This window comes from Embiotoca jacksoni, unplaced genomic scaffold (genome assembly GCF_022577435.1).
Source record: "Embiotoca jacksoni isolate LCO1_2020_lvr unplaced genomic scaffold, fEmbJac1.0.p SCAF_4, whole genome shotgun sequence".
NCBI lineage: Eukaryota > Metazoa > Chordata > Actinopteri > Embiotocidae > Embiotoca > Embiotoca jacksoni.
The window spans coordinates 17,923,469-17,951,055 of record NW_027185392.1 but is presented as its reverse complement, the minus strand read 5'-3'; the positions used below and the strand labels follow the sequence as shown (position 1 = coordinate 17,951,055).

Sequence of the window (27,587 nt, the reverse complement as noted above, 5' to 3'; positions counted from 1 at the left end):
AATGAGAAGAAAATGAGTATGAATATGAAAAGACATAAGAAAAAGCAAAAAAAAAAAAGAGCAAAAATGTTGAATGAATGTGATTTTGTTTTCTTGCCTAATATTTTATGCTTTGCGAGTGTTCTAGTCATTAGTTATTGTTCAGGATCAGATTGTGCTGCTTAGAAGAAGTTCAGAGAATAGGAGAGAGTCTGAGTGAGAGATGGAGGAGTGTGTCTGAGGGAGGGTGGAGGGAGGAAGGGAGCAGAGAGTTAGTGGATAAATGAGAGAGCAGCGCTGGCTCAGCCACATCGCCTCACTGCCAGGCGAAGGAAGGAGTCCAGGAAACACACACACACACGGTTCAGACCAGCTGTTTCCAGGAGCAGCTCCTACAGCTCGAGCTGAGCGCTGGATGTTTGGACTTTGATGTGTCTTCACATGGGAGAATCTGGAGTTGCTCGTGCACCAGGATTTATTCCATAACCTGTGGCAGCGTCTGAAACGGAGACTTCAGCAGTGGGAAAATATCTGATCTGCTTTTCTTTTTTTTTTTTTCTTTTTTTTTCATAAACAAACAGCAGAGTGTGTTCACAGCGTTTTACCAGCATCATGCTGCTGTTTGCAGAATGACTGCTGTCAACAGTTTGGACTGAGTGTAGGAGGCAGAGTTTTCTGTTTGTGTGTGTGTGTGTGTGTGTGTGTGTGTGTGTGTGTTGTGTGTGAATGTGTGTGTGTCAGGATGAGTGTTCCCATGTTAAAGATTGGTGCGGTGCTCAGCACCATGGCTATGGTAACTAACTGGATGTCCCAGACCCTGCCGTCGCTGGTCGGACTCAATGGAACCATCATCTCCTCTGAGGGCACACATGAGCGCATCGTCAGTGTATGTATCCGGCAAAAATACACGACATACACAATATTGTCCAAAACTAAAATGTGTTTTGGAATTTGTTTTTCTACAACTTCATTTTCCAAATTGTCCAAAATTTGGAAGATGAAGTTTGTTAAACGGCACAAAGGATTATTTTTTTTCTTTTGTCAGATAAGTTATTTTGTGCTCTTCAGTGTACCATCACATAGTTCTATGAATTTTTGTACACATCAACACCCACTCCTCAGTACTTATAATTACATAAGCTCTCTATTGTGACATGCACTGTATTTCATTAGATTAACTGCTTTTTTTTTTTAACTAAATAAAAAACACCTGGAATATCTGGGAAAATTTAGGGATCAACACATTCAGGAATATTTAGCCTGCATGCAGCAGATATTTGATCTGCTCGTTGGTGCAGAAAATACGTCAAAGAAGGTACAGGAATAGAAAAGAAAGAACAGTGTCAGAAAAAAAGAGAGGGCAGTAGGTTTTAAATATGAAGAGTAAATAGCAGTAATAAATAAATAAATAAATAATGCTTTCTGTAAATATGAGTCATAAAGAACACATGGACAGTATGCACCCACTACTACACACACACACACACACACACACACACACACACACACACACACACACACACACACACACACCGATAATAGGATTGCTGTGTCTCGGACATACTGGGGTGATATTTCTCCTGGGGAAGGCTGACTCACCTGCGGGACAGCCAGCGATTTGTTGCCCTAGCAACACCCCGGCAACCCCTGACATGAAGATGCTGGACCACTGCACACACGGGCAGTGTGTGTGTGAGTGTGTGAGTGTGTGAGTGTGTGTGTGTGTATATGTGTGTGTGAGTGTGAGTGTGAGTGTGAGTGTGAGTGAGTGTGAGTGTGAGTGTGAGTGTGTGTGTGTGTGTGTGTGTGTGAGTGTGTGTGTGTGTGTGTGCATTTGTGCGTGCTTAGGCTTTGCATGATTTAGCTTTCTGGCTCAAATAGCACCTCGCATCTGCTCTGTGGTGGTGTTTTGCAAGTTCAGCAAAGTGCATGTAGTCTCATGCAGGCAGGCGCCTACACACAGCCCCACACAGCCCCCCCCCCCCCCCCCCCCCCCACACACACACACACAAATGGCTGCGAACAGATGGAGATGTTATAGGGGCAATGTTGCCACTTGAGAAGATGGTAGACAGAAATTCTCAAAAATCTTCAGCTGTTATTTTCCTGTAAAGCAGTTTGGTGTCTAAATCACAACAGTTGTGAGCTGCAGTAGAGAAACTTGTTCCCAACCTTTGTTGTCTGATGTGTCCTCACAGTCCTGTTAGATGACCTCGAGAGGCCCTTCATCAATCATCATGTTCCACGTGTTTGAGTGTGTTGAATTGATTTTGACCTGGAGGTTATTTAAAAGTGTGAATTGATTGATTGATTGATTGATTGATTGATTGATCGATTTATCATAGACATTGTTATAAAAAAAAAAAAAAAAATTGTCAGAAGCCGGACATTACAGCCACTGATGTTATACTTTTAGCTAACTAAAACTACCCTCGGAGGGTAAAACACGATGTGTAACGTTAATGTTTCACACTTTAAATATCACAAGACATTATTTTTTTGGCGTCTAATGGTGAAATTGTAAAGTTTGGTGTTGAATTTAGAGTTCGTAAAACAAAGTCAGACTGCATTATGAAATGATAGTTCTGCGTCTTTATTGGGGGGAAAAAGGAATTCAAATTTGATCTACCTGGGCAGGCTGCCGAAGGAGAGTATATCTGCTATTACACCAATTTAGCCACAGCTTTTAGCTTTTTAAGCTCTCTTCTTGATGATACAGTTGAACTGTTTATCAGTTATGTTTAAGCCATTTATTTTAACTATTTATCCATTACCTTTTGCTGTCTATAATTTTGTTTATATATGACTTTTAGCTTTCTGTTCCAACTTCTCTGCTTGCTTGCTGTGGTTTTGACCCATTCTCAATCGCAGCCTGTATTGTTCAGGTTTAACAGTTGATTTTTTTTTCTTCATTCAAATCATCTTTCAAATTAGTTGGGCGACTCTACAGTGTCTCTACATGCCCTCAGACAAGTGCAGCACCTACCAGGCTGGTTATCACTGAGCTACATGACAGCATTTAGATTTTTGTGAGAAATGAGCTGAGTGTTTTACATTTTCTCATCTCTCCTGCCTCTCACCAACAATTTGTTCAGTGCAGAAATGTAGCTCTGATAACTCTGCACTCGCTCTCTATTCGTTCTGATCACAATCAGTTACACTTCTTGTGTAGATTTTTATAATTTTTTCCCTGGTGTGAAATGAGCCCGAAGGTGCCATATGTCCTCCTTTGTTTAATTACTTCGAGCAGTCGGCACAACCGATGCTTGTATTTGTATTTCATCCACGTCATCCGATCTCAACCCCCACCCGCTACCCCCTACACCCCACACCCCGTCATCTTCATTGTGAACAGGACTTCAAGGTTAGCACTCCAAGCCCAGCTGATTGATTTATCAGATGTTTTCCTTCAGGCCTCCACACCCCTCCCCAGATTCCCTCTCATGCCTCCGTCCTCCCAGCTTCCTTCTCTGTCATTATTCTTTTTCAGGGTTTGTAGGGCAGCCTCTCAGCCTGATGACAGTGACAGGCTGCTGAGTGTCAGATTGAGCGCCGCCGTTCCTTTGCATTGTTCTCAAAGTAGGTCAAACTGAAGACCTGGTTGAATCTCACCATCACGATTTCCCGTGTTTTATTCATTTAATGTGTTGTCATTTTGGTCCGGACAGACCAGAGGGAACATTTCGGTCACCTCAGCACTACTTTATGACGTCGACACCCAAAAAAATTAAAAAGGGAAACACGTGTTATTATGTAACGATGTAGATGCTATTTTTGAAGTATTAATGATTGTGTGCCTCTTGTTCTGTGCTGCAGCCTTGAAATCAACAACTGCAGGTTGTATTTCTGCTTCTCTTTATGGTACAAAAGATTATGAAGACGAATTTATATATTGAAGCAAATGATGGCAATTACCATCCCTTCACCTCCTCACACCTTCAAAAATGTAATTACCGCTGCCAATGAGGTTGTGTTTTTGGTGTTTATTTTGTTGTTGTTGTTGTTGTTTGTTTGTCTTTCTTTAAACTTGGCAGACAGATGTAAGGAACACATTCAGTTTTGGAGCAGATCTGAATCACAGGCTTTCTGCGGTTTGGTGCTGGCAAAGTGGCATGTAGTTTTTTTTTGTTTTTTGTTTTTTTTTTAGGTTTCTTTCTGAAACCGTTGCTTGTTGTAATCATAAATGAGAGCTGAGAACTGAGTGACCCATTTCATAAATGAAAATAAATAGTCAAATCTGCTGGATTTTTTTTTTTCATTTTCATTTTCATTTTCTTTCTTTCATTTCTTTTGTCTGTTTCATCCAACCATTCATTATTCACACCCGCTTTAACCTGAACAGAGTTCACGTGGGGGTTTGAGTCTTCTGACTTTGGCTGAAGGCAGGGTTCACAACCAGTCACATTCACCTAGCATGTATGTCTTTGGACTATGGGAGGAAGCCAAAGTATCTCAAGAAAACCCACGCAGCTCACAGGGAGAAGATACAAACTCCACACAGAAAGGCCCCAACTGAGGTTCAAACCCAGAACCTTTCTATTGTGAGGCGGCAGTGCTAACGACATGTAGCATCACATTTGAATGCAGAGTTCTTCAAACAGTCTCTTATTGAGCCCTAGTTTGTTCATTTAGGCTTCGCAGTTGTTCATCTGTTTGAATAAATGTGGGGATGTGTTTTGGAGCTTAGTGGGTTAAATTTACCCAAAACGTTTTAAAAAACCAGCCAGAAGAAAATTCTGAAAAAATTAAACAAGGGAATAACCACATGAAACAATTCTCATACTTTTTTTCGTTTTTCAAATTCAAATTTTCACTGCTTTAAACACAACATTACAACATAGTATCATAATAATGCAACAAAACAAGGTTTTGCTGCTCCATTCAATACATCTATAATTTGCCTCCATATAATTCAGAAATAATTCAGAGAAATATTGCACTAAACCAAAACAATGGATCAAAATGTTAAGGTTACACTTTAAACATACTGTATGTCGATGAAATATGATTTTAATATGTGAATGAAATGGTGGCAATGAGAGCAGAAGCTTAATTATGCAATAATATGGATTGTGGGAAGGGTAGAAATCGTCTTTTGTGCAGATTTGTGGGCGCTCTGGGGAGTCTGTGACTTCTTGCCAGAGAGAACAGCAGTTCCGTCTGTGGAGGCAGAGGATGGAAAGACTCCAGTTCTGCTTCTAGCTTTCTTGGACACAGACATGTGGGAGATGTCACAGCTGATTTTAGCTGCAAATGAAAAAGTACCCAATTTAGCCACAGATGTCTCTGGTGCAGTGAAATAAAGTGCAAAGAAAGAGCTCTCCCCTTGTTACCAACCCAAATGGACACATAAATCACGATATATGTCCAGTCAGGAGCTCCTGAAATCATGCTGAGACCTACCTGCAGGGCAGAATTAGAAAAGGAAAATATTTGTTCACCATCGTGACTCTATAGACTCTATCTGAATAACAGGCTGAGATTAAAGGTGTTGTGTGAAAATTTTTAAATACGTAATGGAAACACTTTAAAGGCTGTGAAACTGAGTTTTAGCGGCGACTATATCCTTAAAAAAAAAACATCCTATGGCACTAGTAAGATAAACTTTTATTTTAAATGTTTGCCTATTTACACATCCTGTGGAGATGGAGCAACATTTACATTCATTTTGACTAGTAAAAGGTCCCCAGTGAAAATGACGTTCTTGGGAATAATTAGCATGAATGTTGTATTTTAAATTAGTTAATTAGTTAGTAATTCCACAAAAATGTAAAGAAAAATGTGCATCATAACGTTTGTCTGTCAAACAGTCCAAAACAAAGATATTTAATTTACAATTATTGTATTAGGAAACAAGTGACACTTGTTAGTAGCTGGAGGCAGAAGCTTTTTCCCATTTTTATCTGACAATCTTTTGAAATCTGTTGATTAGATGTAGGTACTGGCAGAATTGGAGATACATTTCAATAAAATGATTTTTTTTTTTTTAAATGTGATCTTAAGTTATACGACTGGAATGTATTTGAAATGTGTGTAAAAAAACAACAACAACAGAGACATGTTTAAAAAATGTCACATATTGAAAAAGATACCCCACAAAATGTGATTTTACTTTGCTGTGCTTGTCCTGTGTCGGACAGGCGGCTGTCGTGTTGTTCCTGCGGTGACTTGATTAACGCGGAGCCTGTTTGTGTGCAGGGTTTGTACCCGGGCTCAGAGGAAGGCTGGCAGGTGTACAGCACGGCCTCGGATCCTGACGGCAGGTGTGTGTGCACGGTGGTCGCGCCGGCACGAAACCTCTGCAAACGAGACCCACGGAGTCGACAACTACGCCTGCTGACTGAACAGGTGTGTGTGTAGGTGTGTGTGTGTGTGTGTGTGTGTGTTTGTCTTGCTCTTGAGTGCGTCGCTACATGTTTCAGCGGTCAGCATTGCCATGCAGCGCGGGGGAGAGGCATCGTACTGGAATGAAATATTCACCGGACTGTCTCTTTGTTTTGACACTTGCGGACGCACACATGAACAGACACAAACACACTCGTATACGCACCGGTTTCACGAACAGATGTATCCCTGATGCGTCAGTAGCTGAATCCTCCACAGACTCCCAGTCATTCAACATGCCAAAAGAGTTTAAACTCAGAGGACACGCTGACAGATGGACGGGGAACTAACACTGTGCAGGGTGAAGCGCCGACCATTTGCATGCCTGTCTGTCTTTATAAGTGTGCCTGCATACGAGTGTATTCATGTGAGAGTACACATTTGACTGCGTAAGCACTTCGCTCTCATGCACATGTGCGCCCTGAGAAGGGAATAAAAGTGATTTGTGACAGAAATTGATGAATTATTGAACACCATCAGGCCAACAAACATTTCTCAAAGCCTGCGCCGCTGTAAGCCTCACACACTGTGCACAGAAGAAGGTAGGAGTGAACCACAGCACACCTCTGACAACATCACAAGGATCAGATCTTTTTTTGTCATTGGCTGCTGGCGTTACATCCTGTGCTTCTCTTTACTGGAAACCAGTGATACATGAGGAAAAGGGGCATGGAGACTGTCAGGAAGAGCTTCTCTCTCCCCATGCTGCTCCTGTTGAGAGCTTTCTGTATTTATGAATCTTAATTAGCGCAGCATGTCTCTGGAAGTGACACCTCCATCCTGCTGTGAGTGTGAATGTGTTCATATTTGTGTTTTAGTGCATTGAGCTCTGATTTTTCTGCTCATCTCTTGCCTTTGCAGCAAGAGATGTGTAGGTGTGTTTGTTTGTGTGTTTGTTTGCATATCACTTCTGAATATCTGGGTCATTTTTTATGATTTTTTTTGGTTCAATATCAAACGGGATTTGAGCTATCTGTTGGCATTAAGGACGGTTAATGAGGAGAGGTGGGAGTATTTGTTTCTTTACAGCAGAATATACTCAAGGTGAAGAACCTCATGTCTAAATGGATCTAATGAGATACTCCAATAGAAACATGATGTGTGCGCCTCATGCTGTTTGAGCCACGTGGTGGAAATATTTATAACTTCTAAGACTTAAGAACATATATTCTCTCCCACCCCTTTTATTTGTCTATTTGGTTGAGAAGACAGTTCAAGAAATGTCTGCTTCTTCTCCTTTAAAACTGAGGAGAAAAGAATTTTATATTTGGCGCCCACTGCTTTACAAAATGAAATTTAAAAAAAAATTCAATAGCAATGTGTCTGTAAATCAGTGACTCCCTTATTTTGTATCATCCACAGCCCTCAATTGTTTGAAATATATCCACTTTCTGCGCACAAAATAGAAGAAATGGATCCAATAAAAACACAGTGTTCTATTTTATTTATGTATTATTCTTTATATATTTATGTATTATTTTACCCACACTGCCAGTTTGGCTCTCTGTTGTTCTGCTGCTTTAGTTCAGACTGAAATATGTCAAGAACTATTCTTCAGACATTTATGGTCCCCAGAGGTTGAACACTAATGATTTTGTGGTGCCTGTTTCTCTTTTCCTCGTATGTTTGCAATCACCAGTTCATAGTAAAATGTCTTTGCAACATTTGGATTGATTGCTGAAACATTTGTTTCAAATATTCAGGGTCCCCAGAGGATATTCACCTCGTCATCTATAAACCACTGTACCAGTGTACTTAGTGCTAAGAGAGAGCTTCAAAGAGCTGCCAGCATGACTGCAGACTCTTCATCCTGTTAATTTAATAACAAGAAAGTTACGTGACACATTCTTACAAAAGTCAAACTTTTTGATGAACACATTCTACCTTCAAATGGGGTCATATTTACTGTGTTTACAAGACGAGTCTGTACATCCCCCTTTTGTGATATTATCAAAAATCAATCATTTTCTGAAAGCTCGCAGTTCACAAGTTTACGTGTTGGCTGATGTTTTCAGAAATAAGTTCATTTATATTCAGATTTTCTCCTTCATGACTTCATAATATGTTTGAGGAAAATGTTGATGTTCCCAACTACCTCATCTTTTCCCTCTGTCCTTGTGCCTTTGCATTTCCTGCATTATGTTACTTACCGGCTAGCTTGATAAATTGCCAGACGGATACTTTACTTCCCATGTTGTCGTTCACAAGTTCCATTTGAAAGCAGCAACCTTGTAAAAGCAAATTGGAAATTATAACATAATTGTTTCTGGATGGACACAAATGGGCAGCACAAATAAAGTTCCACTTTTATATCCACTGTAATGAAGTGGAAGCTGAAGTGGCACAGATGGGTATCTCCGCAGGAGGAAAACAAAAACATTTGCAAGGCCAGTTACCATGAGAGGTTGAAAATTCGGTGAATTAGCCCTTTAATAATTCCATCATATCAACACAGAGCCATATCTGTCGGTAAACAACAGGTGTTTCAAAACAAAAATGTGTCAGTAATTAGACCACAGCTAGAACCAAGCATGAGCCTTTCCAACAACGGGGGATGATATCAACCGTGTGTGTGTGTGTGTGTGTGTGTGTGTTTGTGTTTGTGTGTGTTGTGTCAGGTGCAGAATGTGAGTCAGTCCATGGAGGTGGTGGACCTGCGGACATCCAGAGACCTGCAATATGTTCGAGACTCTGAGCCGCTGCTGAGAGGAGTGGACGGACGTTTACACACTTATGTGGCCAGTCCTCGCACTCTAACGGCTAAGGGCCTGCAGGTACACACACACACACACACACACACACACACACACACACACACACACACACACACACACACACACACACACACACACACACACAGACAGGCAGACACCCAGACACACATACAGTGTAAGATGTTTGCTGTAGGGAACACGTAACCTTTGGTGTGAAAACATTGATTTCACGCATGCCAAGCTGAAGTTTCCTGCCTGCACTCAGACACGCGAGCATCTTTCATCAAGGGGACAAAATTTGTCTTGAAGCTGTCAATTTGCTGGCTTCATGTCTGCTGTGTAAAAGTGTCGCACAGCCTCGTTCTGATGGTGCCAGCAAAACTGCAGCACCACTGCACACATTAAGGCTTTGAGCTGTCAGAATAAAATAAAAAAAATCCATCTGGAAAGAGTCTAAAATTTTAATATTAATGATGGAATTTACATAATTTTTATTCACAAAAGCACAGGACATTTAAAACATACTGTGAGTTTGTTGCTTTAGATTTTGCAGGCGAGACATTGATATTAGCTCCCTGGATAAAAAGTGGCTTTTATTGAAGTAAATCTAAATGTATTTCACTTCTTAAATTAGGAGTAGTAATCTCATCAGGCTCGCTGTTTGCCGCTGGCAGGCATCTGTGCCAGCAACAAAAGCGGGGGCTAGTGGAAGATTAACTCGAGAGCTACAGAGAATGAGAGGCTCTGGTTTTGAGGAATGAGAGCTCAATGATCTAAACAGTTAAGTCAGCTGTAAAACTGCTGGTTTAATGTCTGCAACTGGCAGCTTAGGACACCTAACGACACTAAACTAAAAGGTAGAAAAACCCTCTACGCTGTTTACACCTGCATGTAACTCTATATTTGAGGATCTTGGTGCAAAGATGAGTGAAAACTGAAATAACATTGGTTGTTTTTAGCCATCGAGGGTACATGTAACATCTGCTTCAACAGCATTTCTTTGACTGCCTTTTAGTCCTTCCATTTTCCCTTGAATATAGCCATAGGTCACAGATCTCTATCATGAAAAAATAACACGTTATACAGGAGTTATTGAAAATAGATCATTAGATTTTAGTCATTTTTAAGGTGCAAATGAACGAGGAAAGAGGCAAACACATTTACTTCTAATTCATTTCATCCTGAGCTGATCCCCTTACATAGAGATCAATGTGACTGATTCTCCAGTGTTCTGTCAGTTTCAGAAAGAGGCTGAGACTCTAACTTTTTAAGTATTGATTGTGTGTATTATTAAGTGTTAGCAAAGGGATGGAAAGCAGGGGAAAGTATAGCTTGTAATTATGATCTTCCTTCTGGTCTCACTCAGTCAGGGTTACATGTTCAATAAAACCTTTAAAAATCCAGTGTTATCAAAAATAGACAAGCCAGTGTTAAAGGGATTATTTAATGTTTTGGAAAATATGCTAACTTGCCTTCAGAAGACTGACACCACTGTCATGTCTGCAGTAAATACAAAGCTACAGCCAGCATCTGGTTAGCTCATATTCATGACACATGATGGAAAGGTGTAGCTTGGGCCAAGGAGGAACCCATTAAATTTTGGAATGGATTCAGCTTCAGGGCAGATCCAGGAATTATTTTTCATTTTAATTAACACTGCAAGATAAGGTATTTGGCCTACTAAATGTTATACATCTTAAAATCCAGTAGGATATGTGCCAGACAATTTCTTGGCCAGGTGCAGGAGCCTCCTGGAGTCTCTATTGGTTGATTAGTAACTGCTGCACAAACTGGCTGCCGACTCTATCTACAGTAGTTATTTACCCTGAAGATGCTTCTTTTAAAATGAGCAAACAGGCACATTTCCTAAAATGTCAAAGTATTGCTTTCAAATACCAAACAGAAAAACACACACACACACACACACACACACACACACACACACACACACACACACACACACACACACACACACACACACACAGTTGTGTTCTCATCACTTCAGAGGACATTACATTAACTTACATTCATATATTAACTTACATTTATTTCTCAGAGACTTGCTCAGACTATTACTTATCCTACCTTAACCCTTACCCTATAACCTTCAAGTCTTTATACTAAATATTAACATTGTTATGGGTACTTGCTTTTGGTCCCCAAAAAGAAGTTAAGTCGACACAATGTAACTGTGTAAACAGATGTATGTCCCCATAAAAGGAGTAATACAAGTATGTACACACACATAAAAACAAACCCGAACACTAACCGTTACTTCTCCAAATATCCAAATAGAGCGTATTACCGTCTTCCCACAAATCCATTCTGCCTTTCATCTTTCTCTGAGCATCTTAACAACTAGAGGGGGGTCTTTTTTTGAAAAAGTTTTTATATACTTAGTTCGTGTGTGTGTGTGTGTGTGTGTGTGTGTGTGTGTGTGTGTGTGTGTGTATGCTTGTTGCTCCTTGGGGCTTTTCACAGTCATAAACTCTTGCCTTTGCACTGAAAGGCAGAACTCCTGAATATTTATGTGCAACTACAGTAAGTCTATCAATAACTAAACAGCATTTTTATTCCGGCGAGAAAGGAGGCGAGGGAACCGCAGAACAGGAGGTCAAACAGAGAGATTAACGGACGACGGGATGGAGGAGAAGAAAGGGAGGAAGCGGAAGAGAGGAGGATGTCTTATTGCAAATGAACGTTTTTTTCCCCTGTGGGAGTGGAGGGATAAGAGGAATGAGCAAAGTGAAGTCGGAGGGAAGGTAAAGGTTAGTCTGAGATAAAAGAGTGAATCAGGAGGGGAGAGATTAGAGAAATGAAGATGAAGGTGGAGACATGGCAGGGGAGGGATTAGCCAGGTAAAGTGTTCCCCATCTAACAAACCGTGACATTTCTGGCATTTTGTCAAGAACGGGTTTAATGAATATTTAATAAAGCTGCAATTATATGTGAATAATGCTGCCAATATCAATCAGTGAGGACGAAGTAGCCAAATTTAAGCAGAATCACAGTGCGTTGACATGTGCGGGAACAGTTTTGGAAAACGTTTGAAAGTGAAGTAAAGTATTCAGGTCCCGATGTCAAGATAGCAGAAGGTGGATTAGACACACAAGGTGTTTGACTGACTGCCAAGCCTGTTTTCCCGGTTATGTTGTTGTGTTTGTGTGGGGGGGGGTGAGAGATGTTCTGAGGAGATGATAGCGTCTTTGACACTGCTTTTAATCCCTCTTTTTTTTTTTTTCTCATATCAAACCCAGCTCCTCGCTCTACACGGCAAACTGTTTTTAGGGTCGGATTTGAAGGTGAAGATACATCTAAGTATCGAAACTGAAGCAGAGATATAAAATAGAATATAGACTAAAAAAAAAATCCCTCCTGCTGCAACAGGAAATACATTTCATATTTATTATTTTCATTAAAGATAATCAAACTCCTGTTCTTTCCATCCACGCTGCCTGAAAATAATCTCTAAAATTCATTCATCTATTTTATGCTGCTTATCTGGGTCGCAGTAAACTTATGCAGACTGGCCCACACAAACCAGCACATCTTCCATCTCCTCCTGTGGGATTGTGAAGTGTTCCCAGGCCAGATGGAATGTGTAGTCCCTCCAGCATGTTCTGGGGGTACTTTTAAAGTTGGTTAACACGTTTCTTCGCTTCCCTCGCTACCATCTCTTCCTCCTGTCTTAGCTCCTCCCAACGGAAAGCTAAGAGATGCGAGGATGGAGGCAGCAATTAATCATGACGCACAGCATCTCAACTACTAAATGTGTATAAATAATTAAGCGAGGGGGGAAAAAGACACATCGTCCTCATCCAAAAACAAGAAAAGAGAGCTTCGGGGGTGTGTAACTAAAGCTGATAGAAAGTATTAAATAAGGAGACGGGTTGGCCGAAATCAATTAGATCGATCCTTTCAGGCTGCACAGATAGTTTTGCTATAAAGTGTTTACAATAGTCTTTCAGTTACATGTTAACCTTTCTCCAGCAGGTAGTGTCAACAGGTGCTCCAGGTATAGTCAGATCTGGCTCAATGAAAAAAAACCATTGTTTTCCAGGTGCTTAGTTTTGTCATTTAAAGCTGAAAAAAAAGGAACAAATCTAATCATTTCCTTTCAGAAGCCTTTGTGATAAGAATCTTAAGAAAGTGCCCGAGGACTGCTTCTCCAATACTGAACTATAGTTCTCGTGTATTTCTCACTGAGGAAGATGTTATGTCCCTGGTCTAGGGAAAGCAGAGACGTAAAAATCAGCCCAGTTTAAGGACTTTATTTGCAACGCCCCAAACAACAATCAAAAGTATCTGGTTCGCCCACCGAACACAAAAAAACAAAATGCAAAAGAAAGACAAAATAACTGGTGTTTCCTATTAATAATTGTTCTTCTTTGTTAATTTACTTCCACAAGTTCTCACTGCATAAAACGTGTTGGTAGCAGAAGAGTAGAAGGGGGGGTGGAGGGGGCAATGGCAGGTCAGCAGGTCACCGGTTCAATCCCGCAATACCAACTCCATCGAGCATCAATTAATTTGAACTGTCCAACCAGAAGCCTCCACCCGTTTTTACACAAACTCACTCAGGGGAACAGAGGAAGAGCTCACGCATAAAAACATCATTTTACACATTAATGTTCCGGGGTCATAACAGAGAGCCACAGAGAAAACACCAAGAGACAATTAATTCAGTCATGAATACACAGTAATTTGTTCAACAGGTACAACAGTACGTCTGACAGTCAGGAAGGTGAATAAATGTAACTCCTCAGAGGTTTGTTTTTCCCACATTTGGCTTGTCTAATCTACAATCTTGGAGCCAGGCATTGAAATTAATATAATAATACATGCTGTGTCATGCTGTTCTCATCAGATCGGCCGACATATCACTGAACAGATTCACAGTGAATGAATGTGGCTCTCCAGTAAAGAAACGTCTGCAGAGAATACACCTGTTATCCCTCTCCTCACTCGGGGATGGAGGAGTGAGGATGGCAGGAAGCATAATTAGCGGAATGAGAAAAAACCTTGGATCTCTTCTGGGGTCTCATCCCAGTTAGATAAGCTCGGATGAAGCTGGCACTCACAGGGCATCCTGACCAGATGCATAAATTGCCTCAAATGACTGCGAGGGAGCAGTGATTCTCCTGCAAAAATACTGCAGATATTTTTTTTTGCAGATTCAACCACCTCCTCTCAGACTTATTGTTCTTTTTGTCTTTTATGCACCTGCAGGAGTTAAAGGGTCAGATGTCTCAGCTACGGCCACTGCTGTCAGTAGTGGAGCAGTATAGACTGGACCTGCAGACGCTGGCCACCCAGCGACTGGAGCTGCTCAACCTGTCAATCACCCTGACAGGCATTCAGGAAGAGATCGGCGCGTACGACTACGAGGAGCTTCAGCAGAGGGTGTTACTGCTGGAGACCAGGCTACACAGCTGCATGAACAAACTGGGTATGTGGTCTAATGAAAACTAATGCGCTGCCTTTGAAAGTAACCATGGGGTTGTGTTTTCAACATGAAAAGTCAAGTGCATGAGATGCCTGCTGATCAGGTGGTTTAAAGAGGCGCTCCACAGATTAATTAAATTATAACAAGTAGTTCTCAGAAAACAGTTGTATAAACTCTTATGAACGAGATAATTCATCATCAGGGTTATGTCTGATTTGAAAACAGTGTTATGATCCAGAGCAGTGATATCTGAAATGTGGACCATACTGCTGTTGAACAGAAGGCATCAGTGTGTTAAACTGAGGACACGAAAACACGTTCATTTCTGGGTAAAATAACATGTTGCGGTTATTTCCGGCCAGTGCACAACTTCAGTGCACCTTCGGATCCAGGAGGTAGCAACGTTTTGGTTGAGTTGTTTTTTGTTCTCTAACCCCAACCATGTTCTTTTTCCTGTTCTTCATCACATGGCTCTACGCATGCAGTAGGTTTCATTTTCATCCACTACAGGAAAACGTTTAACTGTCACGTCCTGACAGGCCAAAGTGTGACTATTTCACATTTTACTAGTTGACCAGCGTGTCGGTCACGCTTTGCCGTGATACCGGGTTGCAGAGCACTATTTGCTAGTTTACTGAGAGAAGTAATTTAATTACAACAGAGTTAAGTTTATGCTTAAAGAAATAGTTTGACATTTTGGGAAGTATAATGTTTTGCTTTCTTGCTGATAGTTAGACAAGACGATATATACAGTATATGCTGCAGCTAGGAGCCAAGTAGCTTAGCATAAACACTGGACTCAGGGGTAAACAGGTAGCTTTGTGCTTTGTGCTGAGAAGGGCTTACGCTGGTGGTAGCTTTGTATTTACTGGACAGATGAGAGTGAGTATTGATTTTCTCATCTCTCAACTCTGCTCCAGGGAGTGAATAAAGGGTTTCCACGAAATGTCAAATTATTGCTTTAAGAGCAGCAGGCAGTACTTTGACAATTAAGTCTGACAAGTCGTACATGGGGATGGAAACAGAAGCAGTGCTATTCATGAAATATGAATAGAAATCACAGAAATGGATTATACTGCAAAATTATACTTTTAGATATCTATGTGGGTGTGTTTGGGGTTGTTTTGCTGTGAAAACCTGTATTTACTGAAAGACATTATTACTGATGTGGATCCAAGCTGACGAGAAGCCTCTATCAAAATTCCCAGTGAAATAAGATTTGATTCAATGACATTCAAATACATTTTTACAGCCAGCTTTCAAACCTACAGGTCACAGCTCCATTCAGTTGCGTTAATGCGACGATAAGTTTATGCAGCTAAAACACTTTGTCAAGGTTTTTTGGTAGAGCTGGTTGGTTCATGTAAGAAGAGCCTTTCACAAAAAAAAAAAAAATCATCGAAAATGCTTTGTTAGAGTTTTGAAAGTTTTCTAAAACCCTTGCACCTTTTCGTGCCACTTCTGCATTTTCATTTTGCAGAGGAGAAACAGTTCTTTCAAAGTTCATGCTTGGAGCATGAACACATTTTCAAGATCTCAGTGAATGTTTTTAAATTGAGTTGAGAGTAGTGGCTGGTGATGGCTGCTAATAAACTAGCTGGCCAAGGAGCCTTGACAGCAAACATTACTCACTTCAAACCAGAAAATATGAACATGCACAGCTGTTTCATCTCCATTAGCTTCTCCATGTACTCTGCTGAATGTATAAACTCTACTTTTCGAGGGTTTTCATTGCAGATTTTAACACAATCTGTTCATTGTTTTTAACAGGTTGTGGTCGTCTCACTGCAGTTAGCAACCCGATCACCGTGAGAGCCTCGGGGTCCCGCTTTGGCTCCTGGATGACAGATGCCATGATTCCCAGCTCTGACAGCAGAGTAGGTGTACTGTGTGTGTGTGTGTGTGTGTGTGTGTGTGTGTGTGTGTACTTTGTATATATACAGTTGGAGTTTTAGACTTTGGGAGTGTGGACATTGTGTGTGCGTCCTCATTTTGACACCCCTTCAAAGACCTGTTTGAGGGTTAAGACTTAATTTTTGGCTTCAGGTTAGCATTAGGTTTCGGTTAGGGTTGTACTTTGGTGTTTTGTTTTGACAATTAAGGTTAGTGTACGGCGCATTATGTCGATAAGGGTCCTCATAAAGATAGACACAAAAATGTGTGCGTTTTTGTGTGTGTGTGACAAGTGAAGCAGGTGTTGTGAACATGGTCACAAGGTAGCTGAGCTCTATATATTTTTCCTGACATATTTTTTTCTGTCTCTTCCAGCCTTATTTCTGACATGACTCCTGTATGCACTCTGTCTCCGCTCACTACAAGCGTCACCCATTACCCCCCCCCCCCCCCCCCCCCCCCCACCACACACACACACACACACACACACTCCGTTCAGGGAGCGCATATTAAGCTAGTTGTCAAGGCGACTGTCTCCCAGTTGCCAGGTGTGATTTATATCGCCATGGTGACCCTTGCCTGTTCCCTATTAGAGCGTCTCCCAAGTGAGGAGAAGGAGTTATACGCAGCAGCAGTATCCCAGTTCCTTCCTCTTGTTTCCCAGTTCCCAGTGTGACTGGTACAGTGATGGGGTTATGGGTGGGGGGCTCGTTCACAGTCCCCACGTAATGTTTGCATCTCAGCCCCAAGAATTCATTCTCTGTCTTTTACTGCTGTATACTAGATGTTCCCGAATCTTGAGTGTGACATTCAGGAAAGCAGAACAAGTCTAGTTTATACAGTATTTTCTTTTTATAGATTTGTTTTTTAAATAAGCCAGTGAAACTATAAAAAGCAGTAAACCACTGGGACCACTTTTACCTCGGTGTTTCTCCCAGCTTCTGCCGAGCTCTCTTTGGAAACAAACACAGTTATGTTTACATTTAGTGCTTTAGTTTGTGTCTTTCAGACTTGACAAACATGTCGGATGCATTTCCATCCTCATAAAACATTTGCAAAGCTGATTTCTTTTCCAAACACAAAGACTCATTTTGGGATGTTGCTGCTCTAAAAATTACTTTACAGTGTTTTACAGCCACTTCTGTGCTGACCCAAAAACCATTCATGCCAAACACAATCCCTGGAAAAGATGCAGCTGTAAAATGGTGAATAGATTTTCTCTGAGCGTCACTGCATATTCATGTACACCATGACTGCATTTAGTAGAACTGGATAGTGGATTCAGGGGTAATGCCTCTGCTCACTTTATTTACAGGTGGAGGTGTCCTGTCAACAGTTTTATAAATGTCTCTTTTGTAATTGTGGCCTCTGAGAAATTGCTTTTTGGGCCTCAGGTTTTTAAAAAAATTTTTATTTGTGCAATACTGTGAGTGACCAAGTGACCACCAGGGAGGCTGTGGCTCAGTCGGTAGAGTGGGTTGCACACTAATCGGAAGGTTGGTGGCTCTATCCCCAGCTCCTCCTGTCCACATGCCTAAGTGTCCTTGAGCAAGACACTGAACCCTAAATTGCTCCCGATGGTGTACTATCAGTGTGTGAATGTGCTCCTGATGGCAGCACCTTGCATGGTGATTTGTCTCATGAATGGGTGAATGGGAAAAACCATGTTAAAGCGCTTTGAGACCGAAAGGTGATAAAGCGCTATACAAGTACAGACCATTTACCGCAATCAGCTGCAAGGCTAAGTGGCTGTGTCGTATACAGCTCTCTTAAAGCATCCATGGCATCCACCCAGTGGCATCTTTCATAGAAATAAACGGAGCGCCATGTCTGAGTGTGGTGTTCAGTTCTCCCTGAAGACCGCCTCCAATGTAAATCAAGTTTTTAACCTGTTAACATGTCCATGTGGGTTTTTTAATTTCAACAAGACATATCATGAATGAATTAAGCAGTCTGACAGTCTCAAAAATGCAGACAGGTAAGGTTGCATTCGTCACGTACCACACATAAGTACCAATACTGTCAAATTGGAGGGTGGGTCTTTTAATGTCATCAAGGGGGGGGGGGGGGGGGGGGGGGGGGTGGGGGTTGAAGGTGGAGTCTGTTTCTATAATCATAAATCTGTGTGTACTGAAAGGTAAGGGTGAAGAGTCGCTGAATGTCTTTTGTCTCTGCTGTCATGGTAACAGGTTAGAGCAGCTACACAGCCTGTGTGAAGCTGCTTCATCCTCTTAAGTTTTAGCATCTTTGCTGTTTTTCATGGGCCACACGGGGCTCCAATAGACAGGAAAACATCTGTTGATATTAATATTGACATAGAACTGATGCCTTTCATGATATTTTTCATGTCTGAATATGTCACAGGAATTTAATGATACAAATATTCTTTATATTTTTTTTAACCATTCTAGTCTTTGAATGTGGAGGCCACATGTGGAATATGTATTCATAGCAGAAATCCAATGTAGGCTGGAATTAGGTTCATATTTTAACAGGTCAAAGGTCGTGTGTTTCCAGTGTTATATGTGTGTCTTGCTTTTTGGTTACAAGTCTTCACTTGTTAAACTATGACCCACAAAATCTAAAATATGAAGTAGAAGACACCGTGCTGATGTGGACATGCATATGCGCACACACGAGCGTGTCCAGGCAGTTTCTTCTTGGAAAAGACTTTTAAATATGTAATATGCATGAACAGATATTTGTTTTTTAGAAGTTTAATCAGAGCCAGGAAATTAACTGTAATACATTCATTCTGTTTGTCTTGTCTCTTTGTTGTCCCCTTTCTCCCAATGTAAAAAAAAAGAACTGTCTAAAATCTATTTCCTTCACTTTCCTGCTGAACATCTCCAAATCACACAGTAACACACAAGAAGCCAGTGAATGAGTGTTTTGTGGAAAAGATGATGTGACTGACAACTATTGTGCTTTCTTTGACAAAGTTGTTCTACTTCATTAATATATGAACTAATTGAAGAGCAATCATCTTATTGCATTGATTTCTCAGCAGTGATGTCTGCTATGTGCATGTATGTGGAGATGATCTTGTTGACCTTTAATATTTCATGAGGTTCTGCATATAAGGTTGCAAATATTAAACATCAGAAACATCCCCTTCCAACTGGCAAAAATAACTGTTTTTATTTTGTTTCCTTAAAAAAAAATAGTGATATCAAGGCATGTAAAGCAGTGAATTTCCACACTGGACAACCTGTATTTTCTCATCTAAAGATGTGTGAAACTAGTGGCAGCCACGCACGCACACGCACAGACACACACTAAGTCAAGATGAGTAAAGTCATTCTCATACATCCTTTGGTATCCATGACTACAGTGTCTCCACCAGGTCCTAGTTTGGCATTTATGAATTCTTCATTAGCTCATCAGTGTGTGAATGTGTATGTGTGTGTGTGTATGCACGTATTGTACTTACCCATTCTCACACACACGCACACACACACACACACACACACACACACACACACACACACACACACACACACACACACACACACACACATGCACACACCTGTCGCTGTGTTTGAGAACAGCTGCTGAGGTGTGGATATCCCCTGATCTGTCAAGATGTCTGTGCTGATTGTGTGCGAAGAGAGGACGAGACAGACCCAGCAAATAAGAGGAAGAGAACGAGGACAGTTTGGTGAGGTGTTAAAACGGATCAGAGGGTGGACAGAAAGAGGTGGCAGATAAAGAGACATGGAGGCTGCTCAAAAGAAACCTGTTGGTGAACTGCCACCTCCCCTGTGTGAATTTACTGAAAGAAAGGAGAAACAATAATAATTTAAAAAAAAAAAGCTTTCTTGAGTCAAGCTGAAGATAATGAGGCTATAGCAGTTCATAGTTCCAGCATTTCCAGTATTAAAATCCCTACTAGAAAGTCTCAAAGTCAGTTCTTACTTAACACCGTTTCACTGCCCACTGGGGTCTGGGTTAAAGTCTTAGATTAGCTTATGATTTGCAGCTGTTGCAGAGTTAAATGATCTGGGTCACCCTGTGTGAAGACTGAAAACAGCACTTCTGTAAATGCTCATTGCTGTTTTGGTGAAGCTTTTAGGTAAAGTCACACAACGAAATATGATTCAGTAAGTGTTTGAAAGATGTTTAAACATCACACATTTGATTCTGGTACCATAATTCAAAATGATCACAATCAAAATCAGGTAACCCTCTGTTGCAATGATCAGCATGTACATTAGAGGAATACTATGTTTGTATTATGGGTCAAACATGCCTCTCTGGAGACCACTTGTATATGTTTGACTGACCAACACATTGCGTTGCAGCAAAGGTTGAACCAGGTTCATCTGTTTTTTGCAGGACAGCCCTGTGATATTTGCTGTGTTCCTGTTCAGCGGGACCTTTGCTGTGTCAGAGCTGCCTTGTTGAAGTGAGATAACTGCATTCTTTGGGGCACTGCTGCTGTTTTCTGTTTTCGGGTTACAGTTGAACACTACTCGCTTATCTGTATGATAAATATAAAGCTACAGTCCAGCTAAGCTAACAGCGGGCTGGCAGTAGCTTCAGAGTGGAATCAATCCACTGACCACAGGGTTGGCTTTTCAATCTGTGGTTCCTCGCGTTGAAGTGTCCTTGAGAAAGACACCAAACCTCAAAATACTCCCGATGATGAGGGCCACAGCCGCTGGTGCAGGAGTGAATAAGAGGTTGATAGCGCTATAGCTCCTTATTCACTCCTGCACCAGCACCAGGGGTCTCCAACCTTTTTTTTTACTCTGAGAGCCACTTGGACAAAATGAAAGTGTCCAAGAGCTACTCATGTTTAGTCACATTTGTTCACATAACTAAAGATTTAAGAGGGAAAATCCAGTGTTTCTTCTTTGATTGGGACCCCCGCCCCTCTTGAGAGAAACGCATGTCCAGGTCAAAACTTAGTATATGGCTGAACCCTTTGTTAAACTGAAGGTCTTTTAATTTGAGAAGTCATGGCATTCACCTGAAATGCGTTTCTGTCCTCTGATATCTGTGTTTCACGAAGGGCGGAGCTCTACCCTGCCTCTCCCCCCTCTCTTACACTGACACAGGTAAAGGTCAGCAAGTGGAGATTGTCCACCCGTTTATCTATGGCGTTGAAAGCATCATTCTCTCTGATAGGCTAAAAAAAGGCTATATAAATGTAGTCCAACCCAGGACTTTAAACCAGCATGAAGCCAGCCTCTCACTGAATTCAGGAAATCTTATTTGCAGACCTGTAGATTTTATTCCCTTCAGTGAAGTCCCACTGGGAAGAGATCGCTTCATGCCGTGTAAGTATTGTATCACATACAACTTAGTCTTTAAGGGAGAGTGGGAGCAGGCCGACTGGGAAGCAGCTGAAAGAAAGCAGTGCAGCAATCTGTGTACGTTGGGTGTCAAATCAGGAAACAGCTTAAAAAAACTCCCCATCCACTTTCTTGCACGCACCGTTTATTGTATAATCAGCGTCTGGAGTTTGTTTGTATAAAGTAAATGGTGCATTCAAATGCGAGAAGATTACAGCTGCCAGAAAACAAAAGGCTTTCGTCTTCCTTTGAAACTCTGTTTAAAGGGGGAATTAAAACAGAGAAGGCTTCATCAGTATTTAAAGGAGAGGAGTGTTGGAAGTAGTGAGGCAATCAGTCTGTTTTATTGTCTTTACAAACCACAAGCTGAGTCTCAATTAAACTTTGTGTTATTGGAGGTGCTCAAAATGAGTCTAATCAGTTACCTTTGTCTGAAAGTTTCTAATTCAATATCGTTTCTAGATATGTTAGGACAAATTACTGTAATTTTAAAAGTGCGGCTGCTGGAGAGATTTTTTTCTTATAAAATAAGATCCTTTTCATCTGCTGCCTCTCTCCTGCCATCAGTACTTCTCTCTCTCTCTCTCTTTGCAGAGGTAATAACGAGCATCTTCTCACCAACAATGCTCTCTCTTCCCAGTGCTCTCTTCTTTCATCTGTTTCACCTCTCGTCCCTCTCTGTAATTAATCCTTCACGCCGTCGAAGCTCAATTTTCCTCCCATCTCGTTTCTTCATCCCCCCTCATCTTCTCTCGCTCTCACTCCATTTGTTTCTCCACTGATCTCTTTCACCGCCGGCCCCCTGCCTCCTTCCTTCGTCCTATATTTACACCTCTTCTCATTAATCTCAGATTATCTGGTTTTACTTCTCATCAGGACCGTTATTTAAATTCAGGTCAGCCTGATTGAGGAGGTGTGAGCGGGTGGACATCAATCCTCCATAGCTGGGATAAATCAGAATGTATTACCTCTAATTATCTCGAGGAATGTTATAAAATTTATGGCGCAAAACCTCCTCCGCGATCATCATCAAATCAAATTCTACCATTAACAAATGTTATTAGCTGTAGGTAGTAGCTGTTAGCTAATTCATGTTGACGCTGTGTGAGTTGAAAATATTGTCACCGGCTGACTCATTAAAACAAGAGCCCTGTAAAAGACGTTTAATTATGCTCCTGCTGCCGACTTACACGAAATCATGCTAAAAAATTTGGGCTGCAGCTGCATCATGTCTCAAACAACATGCAGCCTCCTGCCCATCCGAGGATTCATGTAGAAGACAATAAAATAAGGAAGGAGCATTGTTGTTGTATTGCAACATTTAACTAATCAATTTTCAGTTTTAAAATTCAATCAATTATTTAGCACCAAATCCCAACAATATGTATGGCAATACATTTCATGCGGTGTTAACACAATTAGAAGAAAGTCATTTGAAAGATTTGAAGAAAAAAGATATCCTCCTAGCTACATTACAAACGTGTTCAAATCAATCATCATTTTGGCCATGGATCTGAATGTAGCAACGCTATCAAGAAACAAAGCTCTGTAGTTGCACAGTTGAGAACAGGAGTGCCTTCTGTGGCCCTTACGTTGGCAGATTTAAAGGATGACAGGCTGTGTGAATTACATAAATCTAAATCTCTTTTGTTTTGTCCCCATTGGCAGAATCAATCTGCACACTCAAACACTCCCGGAGGTGCGTTCCCGATAAGTTCCCAATAAGAGTTTAGGGCTGTGCTGGTGTTAAATAGTCAAGTCTGACCCCTTTATGCACCCTTTCTGTAATTCCACATATCTGCAGACTTTCCCATAGTTCATAGTGAAATTGGTGACATATTAAACGTGGCTGTCCTGACCCCCTATGTGTCCTACGGCAGTGATTGTCAGGAGGTGGGGTGTTCTTTCTTTTCCAGTTGCAATGGGTTGTTTCCAAGCAGCGTGTGATGTCACGATATTGTGTCACATCTGCTCTTTTTATACCATTTTCAGCCTTCATGAACTCAAACGCTGAAACACTACAGCTGTGCATACAATTAAGTCAGTGAGGGTTTAGGCCTTTGGGTGGAGATTGGGATTGGGCCATTATGATGAATTAAGAATATCTATGGTAAATGAAATCGAAAAATGTTCTGGTGCACTGAGGATGACAGAATTGAACAGTTGTTAAGCTTTATTTATTTTTAGTTTGCTACCTTTGTTAATTAAGCTTGAGGAAAAAAAACAAAAACATCAAGCTGGTTTATTTAGAATCACTTGACATTTTGAGGTAAATCATCTCAGGCTACTGAACATAATAAAGTCAAGACCATTCAATACTACAGTGATAAAAAATCTGTAATATCCATATGAGCGTCTGTAGGAAGGAAAAAACGTCCTTTTAACAGGAAGAATCTGGCTCAGAGGTGGGCGGCCATCTGCCTCCATCGATTGTGGTGGGGGGAGAACGCACACAAAAAACAACAGCATAGAGAGAGAACAAACAATAGTCGTGTTGGTGGGATTAGTAATCACAGCTCAGGCACATGCTGTTCTCAAAGAAGTAGATACCTGCAGAAAATCTACAGGAGAGACAGGAAATACAGTTCATGACATGCATAGTGGAATATGAATGAATGGAGAGTGACAGAGTGATTAGAGGAGATGAGAAGTGCGTCTCAGAGCTCAGAGCTGAGAAAAACGATTAGAATGTTAAATTGCTGTAATATAACCTTGTTTTTTACAGGAAAAAAACACAAGAGACACATAGAGATAGATTTATGCTTTCTTGTTGATATTTTCAAAGAGTAAGTTTACATTTTCTAAGATAAACACTCTTGATGGCAACTTACTGAAATGTCTTAAATTTAGCTGGTGCTCCTGAAGTGTGACCATAGAGCTCATTGGTTTTGTAAGCAATGGTGCAGGTTAGCTGACTGCTTTAAGTAGTGAGCTAGTTTAGGGGGGATACTGAACCGTTGTAACACTGTTTCTGTTTTTCCTTGATTCTATCGACTTGAGTTCTACGTCTGAGTACACCATGTCATTGTCTAATCAAGTTGCCTGTGAACAGGAGTGACTGTAATGGATCACTCTGTGAATTTAACAGAATTTAAAGCTCGTTGGGAGTTCATTTTACGAGCCGAATATCGAGGTCAGGTCAGAGATGAGCCATCTGCGTTCCTGTCATCTCTCCTTCAGGTGTGGTCGATGGACGGCTACTACAAGGGCAGGCGTGTGCTGGAGTACAGGACCATGGGGGACTTCACGAAGGGACAGAACTTTGTGCAGCACCTGTTGCCTCACCCCTGGGCCGGAACCGGCCACGTGGTCTACAACGGGTCTCTCTATTACAACAAGCACCAGAGCAACATCCTGGTAGGAGGCGGAATATGAGCGGAGACTCAACAGTTCGAAGTGAAAAAGACTTGGAATGAAGGTGCATGAGTGTTTCTGTGTTTCTAGGTTCAGTACCACTTCAGATCTCGCAGTGTGCTGCTGCAGCGCAGTCTGAGTGGAGCCGGATACAACAACACCTTCCCCTACAGCTGGGGAGGATCCTCGGACATCGACCTCATGGCGGATGAGATGGGACTGTGGGCCGTCTACACCTCCATCCCAAACGCTGGAAACATAATGGTAAAGTATTTCTATGTGTTCCTGTACACTTATTTAGATTTTTTTTTTTTTTTTTTTTTACTGTATTTGAAAATGGGAAATATTTAAACATTGAAATAAATCGAGACCCACTGATGACGTCAGACATTTCTACAGTCAACAGTTTGCTTTACGTCCCAGAAGTCCTAAACACCAACAGTTTTTATACATTTATTTAAAAAGATGGCAGAGAGACACTGCTATACACATGCAACTACACACAACAGGTTTGCCAAGCTTCAACAAGCCTGTTTTATACATAAACATATGACATAAAATAAAAACATTTCATAATGATATTTTTTTTTTTATAAAGAATTGTTTCTAAAATTCATCCAAGAAGGACACTTTCAGTAGAAAAGACTTGTTCATCCTCTCCGGTGTGCAACCTGTTGAACGATGACACTGTTTTAAACACATTTTTGGCACATTGTTGCTGGTTGCTCTCCGATATACCTGCAGAAAGCTAATGTTGTGTGATCAACCTGATCTCACACAAATACATTAAAATGATCACGATCTCTTACCACTGCATTATATGGTGGTGACGGGATTTAACACATTACAAGGCGTGGTCTTTGGTCTTTTCGTGTATTTCTGTGTTTCAGGTTATGTTTAGGCATTAAATCCACTTGGTTTGGGAACAATCAGTTTGAGTTAAAATAATCACTTGAAACGGGGTGTGCGGGTAAAGTTCCCACTTTAAGTTAGGCAATCTTTGTCGTCATAGCAACAGTGTACATGGTATTAATAAACTGTCTCAACTCGTCAATATCAAGCCATCCACGTAACCCGTCTCCTCCTAATAAAGAAAAACTCCCATTATACAGACGTCATCTGAACTGCGTCACTTCTTCGGCTCACATTTGTGTGTTTACCATAACGAAGGATCCTAATGGCCTTTCCACTGGCATTGTTTCCATGGTACCGGTACATAATTTAACACGTTACCTGCCGTCATGCAGTGTTAAGAGGTCGTGGTCATTTGTTCTTCTTGTGTGTTTCTGTGAGATCATTTGAGGGTCTGTTCAGTTATGGTTTGGTTTAGTCACAAAAACTGATGTCATTTCAGATATTTCGATTATATCAGCCTGGACTGGAAAATGTAGGCTACAGTACTTTAGTGTAACATTTTATTCAGGGCACTTTTCTTTACTGGAGGTAACACAGAACCAAGAACAGACGGAAGACCTCCTTGCATTCAGCTCATGAAATATCACCATAGCAGCTCACCAGGCAGTTTTTGAGTGCTTATCAAGAAGTGTGTGAAGTGAACGGCCGACCGTCCCTCTCTGTCTCCAGGTGAGTCGTCTGGACCCCCGCTCACTGGAGGTCCTCCACAGCTGGGACACCGGGTTTCCTAAGCGCAGTGCAGGGGAGGCCTTCATGATTTGCGGCACCCTGTATGTCACCAACTCCCACCTGGCGGGCGCCAAGGTCCACTTCGCCTACCACACTAACTCCTCCACGTACGAGTACACCGACATCCCCTTCCACAACCAGTACTCCCACATCAGCATGATGGACTACAACCCCAGAGAAAGAGCGCTGTACACCTGGAACAACGGCCACCAGGTCCTCTACAACGTCACGCTGTTTCACGTCATCCGGAGTGACGGATAGATTGGCACGTGTGAAAATGGTACATTTTTTATTATAGTACAGACAAAGAAGATGGGTTTTTAAAGGGTACTGCAGCTTACAACACGCATACACATGCACACACAATCACACACACACACACACACACACACACACACACACACACACACACACACACGCAATGGCCATTCACGTCAACAAGAAAATGAGTAGTGTCTGTGTTTGAATTTGAATGACTTGGAGACTGCGAGAGCTCACCGAGCTAATAACTAGACACAATACATGGTTGTCGAACACCAGTCTAAAGGTCACAGACAAGATTATTCATCACGGCGAAGACGAAAATTAACTGCCTCTGCAACAGGAACGCTGATAGAAAGAAGGAAGGTTTGAGCTCATCCATATTCTGTTTCGTTTCATTCCACTCGTATATCAAGAAGTGACTTTGGAAGTTGAGGTAAAAAAAAAAAAAAAAAAAAAATAAAAAAAAACGCAGCTGGTGAACTGAGTTTCCCCTCGCCTCGAACCTCGAGCTACGATGACGACCCTGGTGGAGATATTCTGGGTTTGTGATGTGATCGTGGACATGTCAGTCAGCATGGTTGTTCATTCAATAAAATGTGTCCAACTTTG

General features: G+C 41.3%; 1 protein-coding gene across 1 annotated transcript; it reads left to right on the top strand.

Annotated features, from left to right (window-relative positions):
• The first annotated feature begins 286 nt into the window (after positions 1-286).
• LOC138209073 (noelin-2-like) lies at positions 287-27,587 on the top strand. The gene is made up of 8 exons (XM_069167425.1): positions 287-865; positions 6,178-6,327; positions 8,982-9,137; positions 14,307-14,526; positions 16,294-16,400; positions 24,897-25,073; positions 25,161-25,334; positions 26,655-27,587. Exons 1-8 carry the CDS (start codon positions 722-724, stop codon positions 26,973-26,975), a joined length of 1,449 nt encoding a protein of 482 aa, XP_069023526.1. The 5' UTR covers positions 287-721; the 3' UTR covers positions 26,976-27,587.

Bases quoted from the DNA above. Each gene is read 5' to 3' on its own strand.
- LOC138209073 (XM_069167425.1), top strand. From the start codon at position 722: ATGAGTGTTCCCATGTTAAAGATTGGTGCGGTGCTCAGCACCATGGCT. The intron at 14,527-16,293 runs GTATGTGGTCTA...TGTTTTTAACAG, and splicing joins CAGCTGCATGAACAAACTGG to GTTGTGGTCGTCTCACTGCA. The intron at 25,335-26,654 runs GTAAAGTATTTC...CTCTGTCTCCAG, and splicing joins CAAACGCTGGAAACATAATG to GTGAGTCGTCTGGACCCCCG.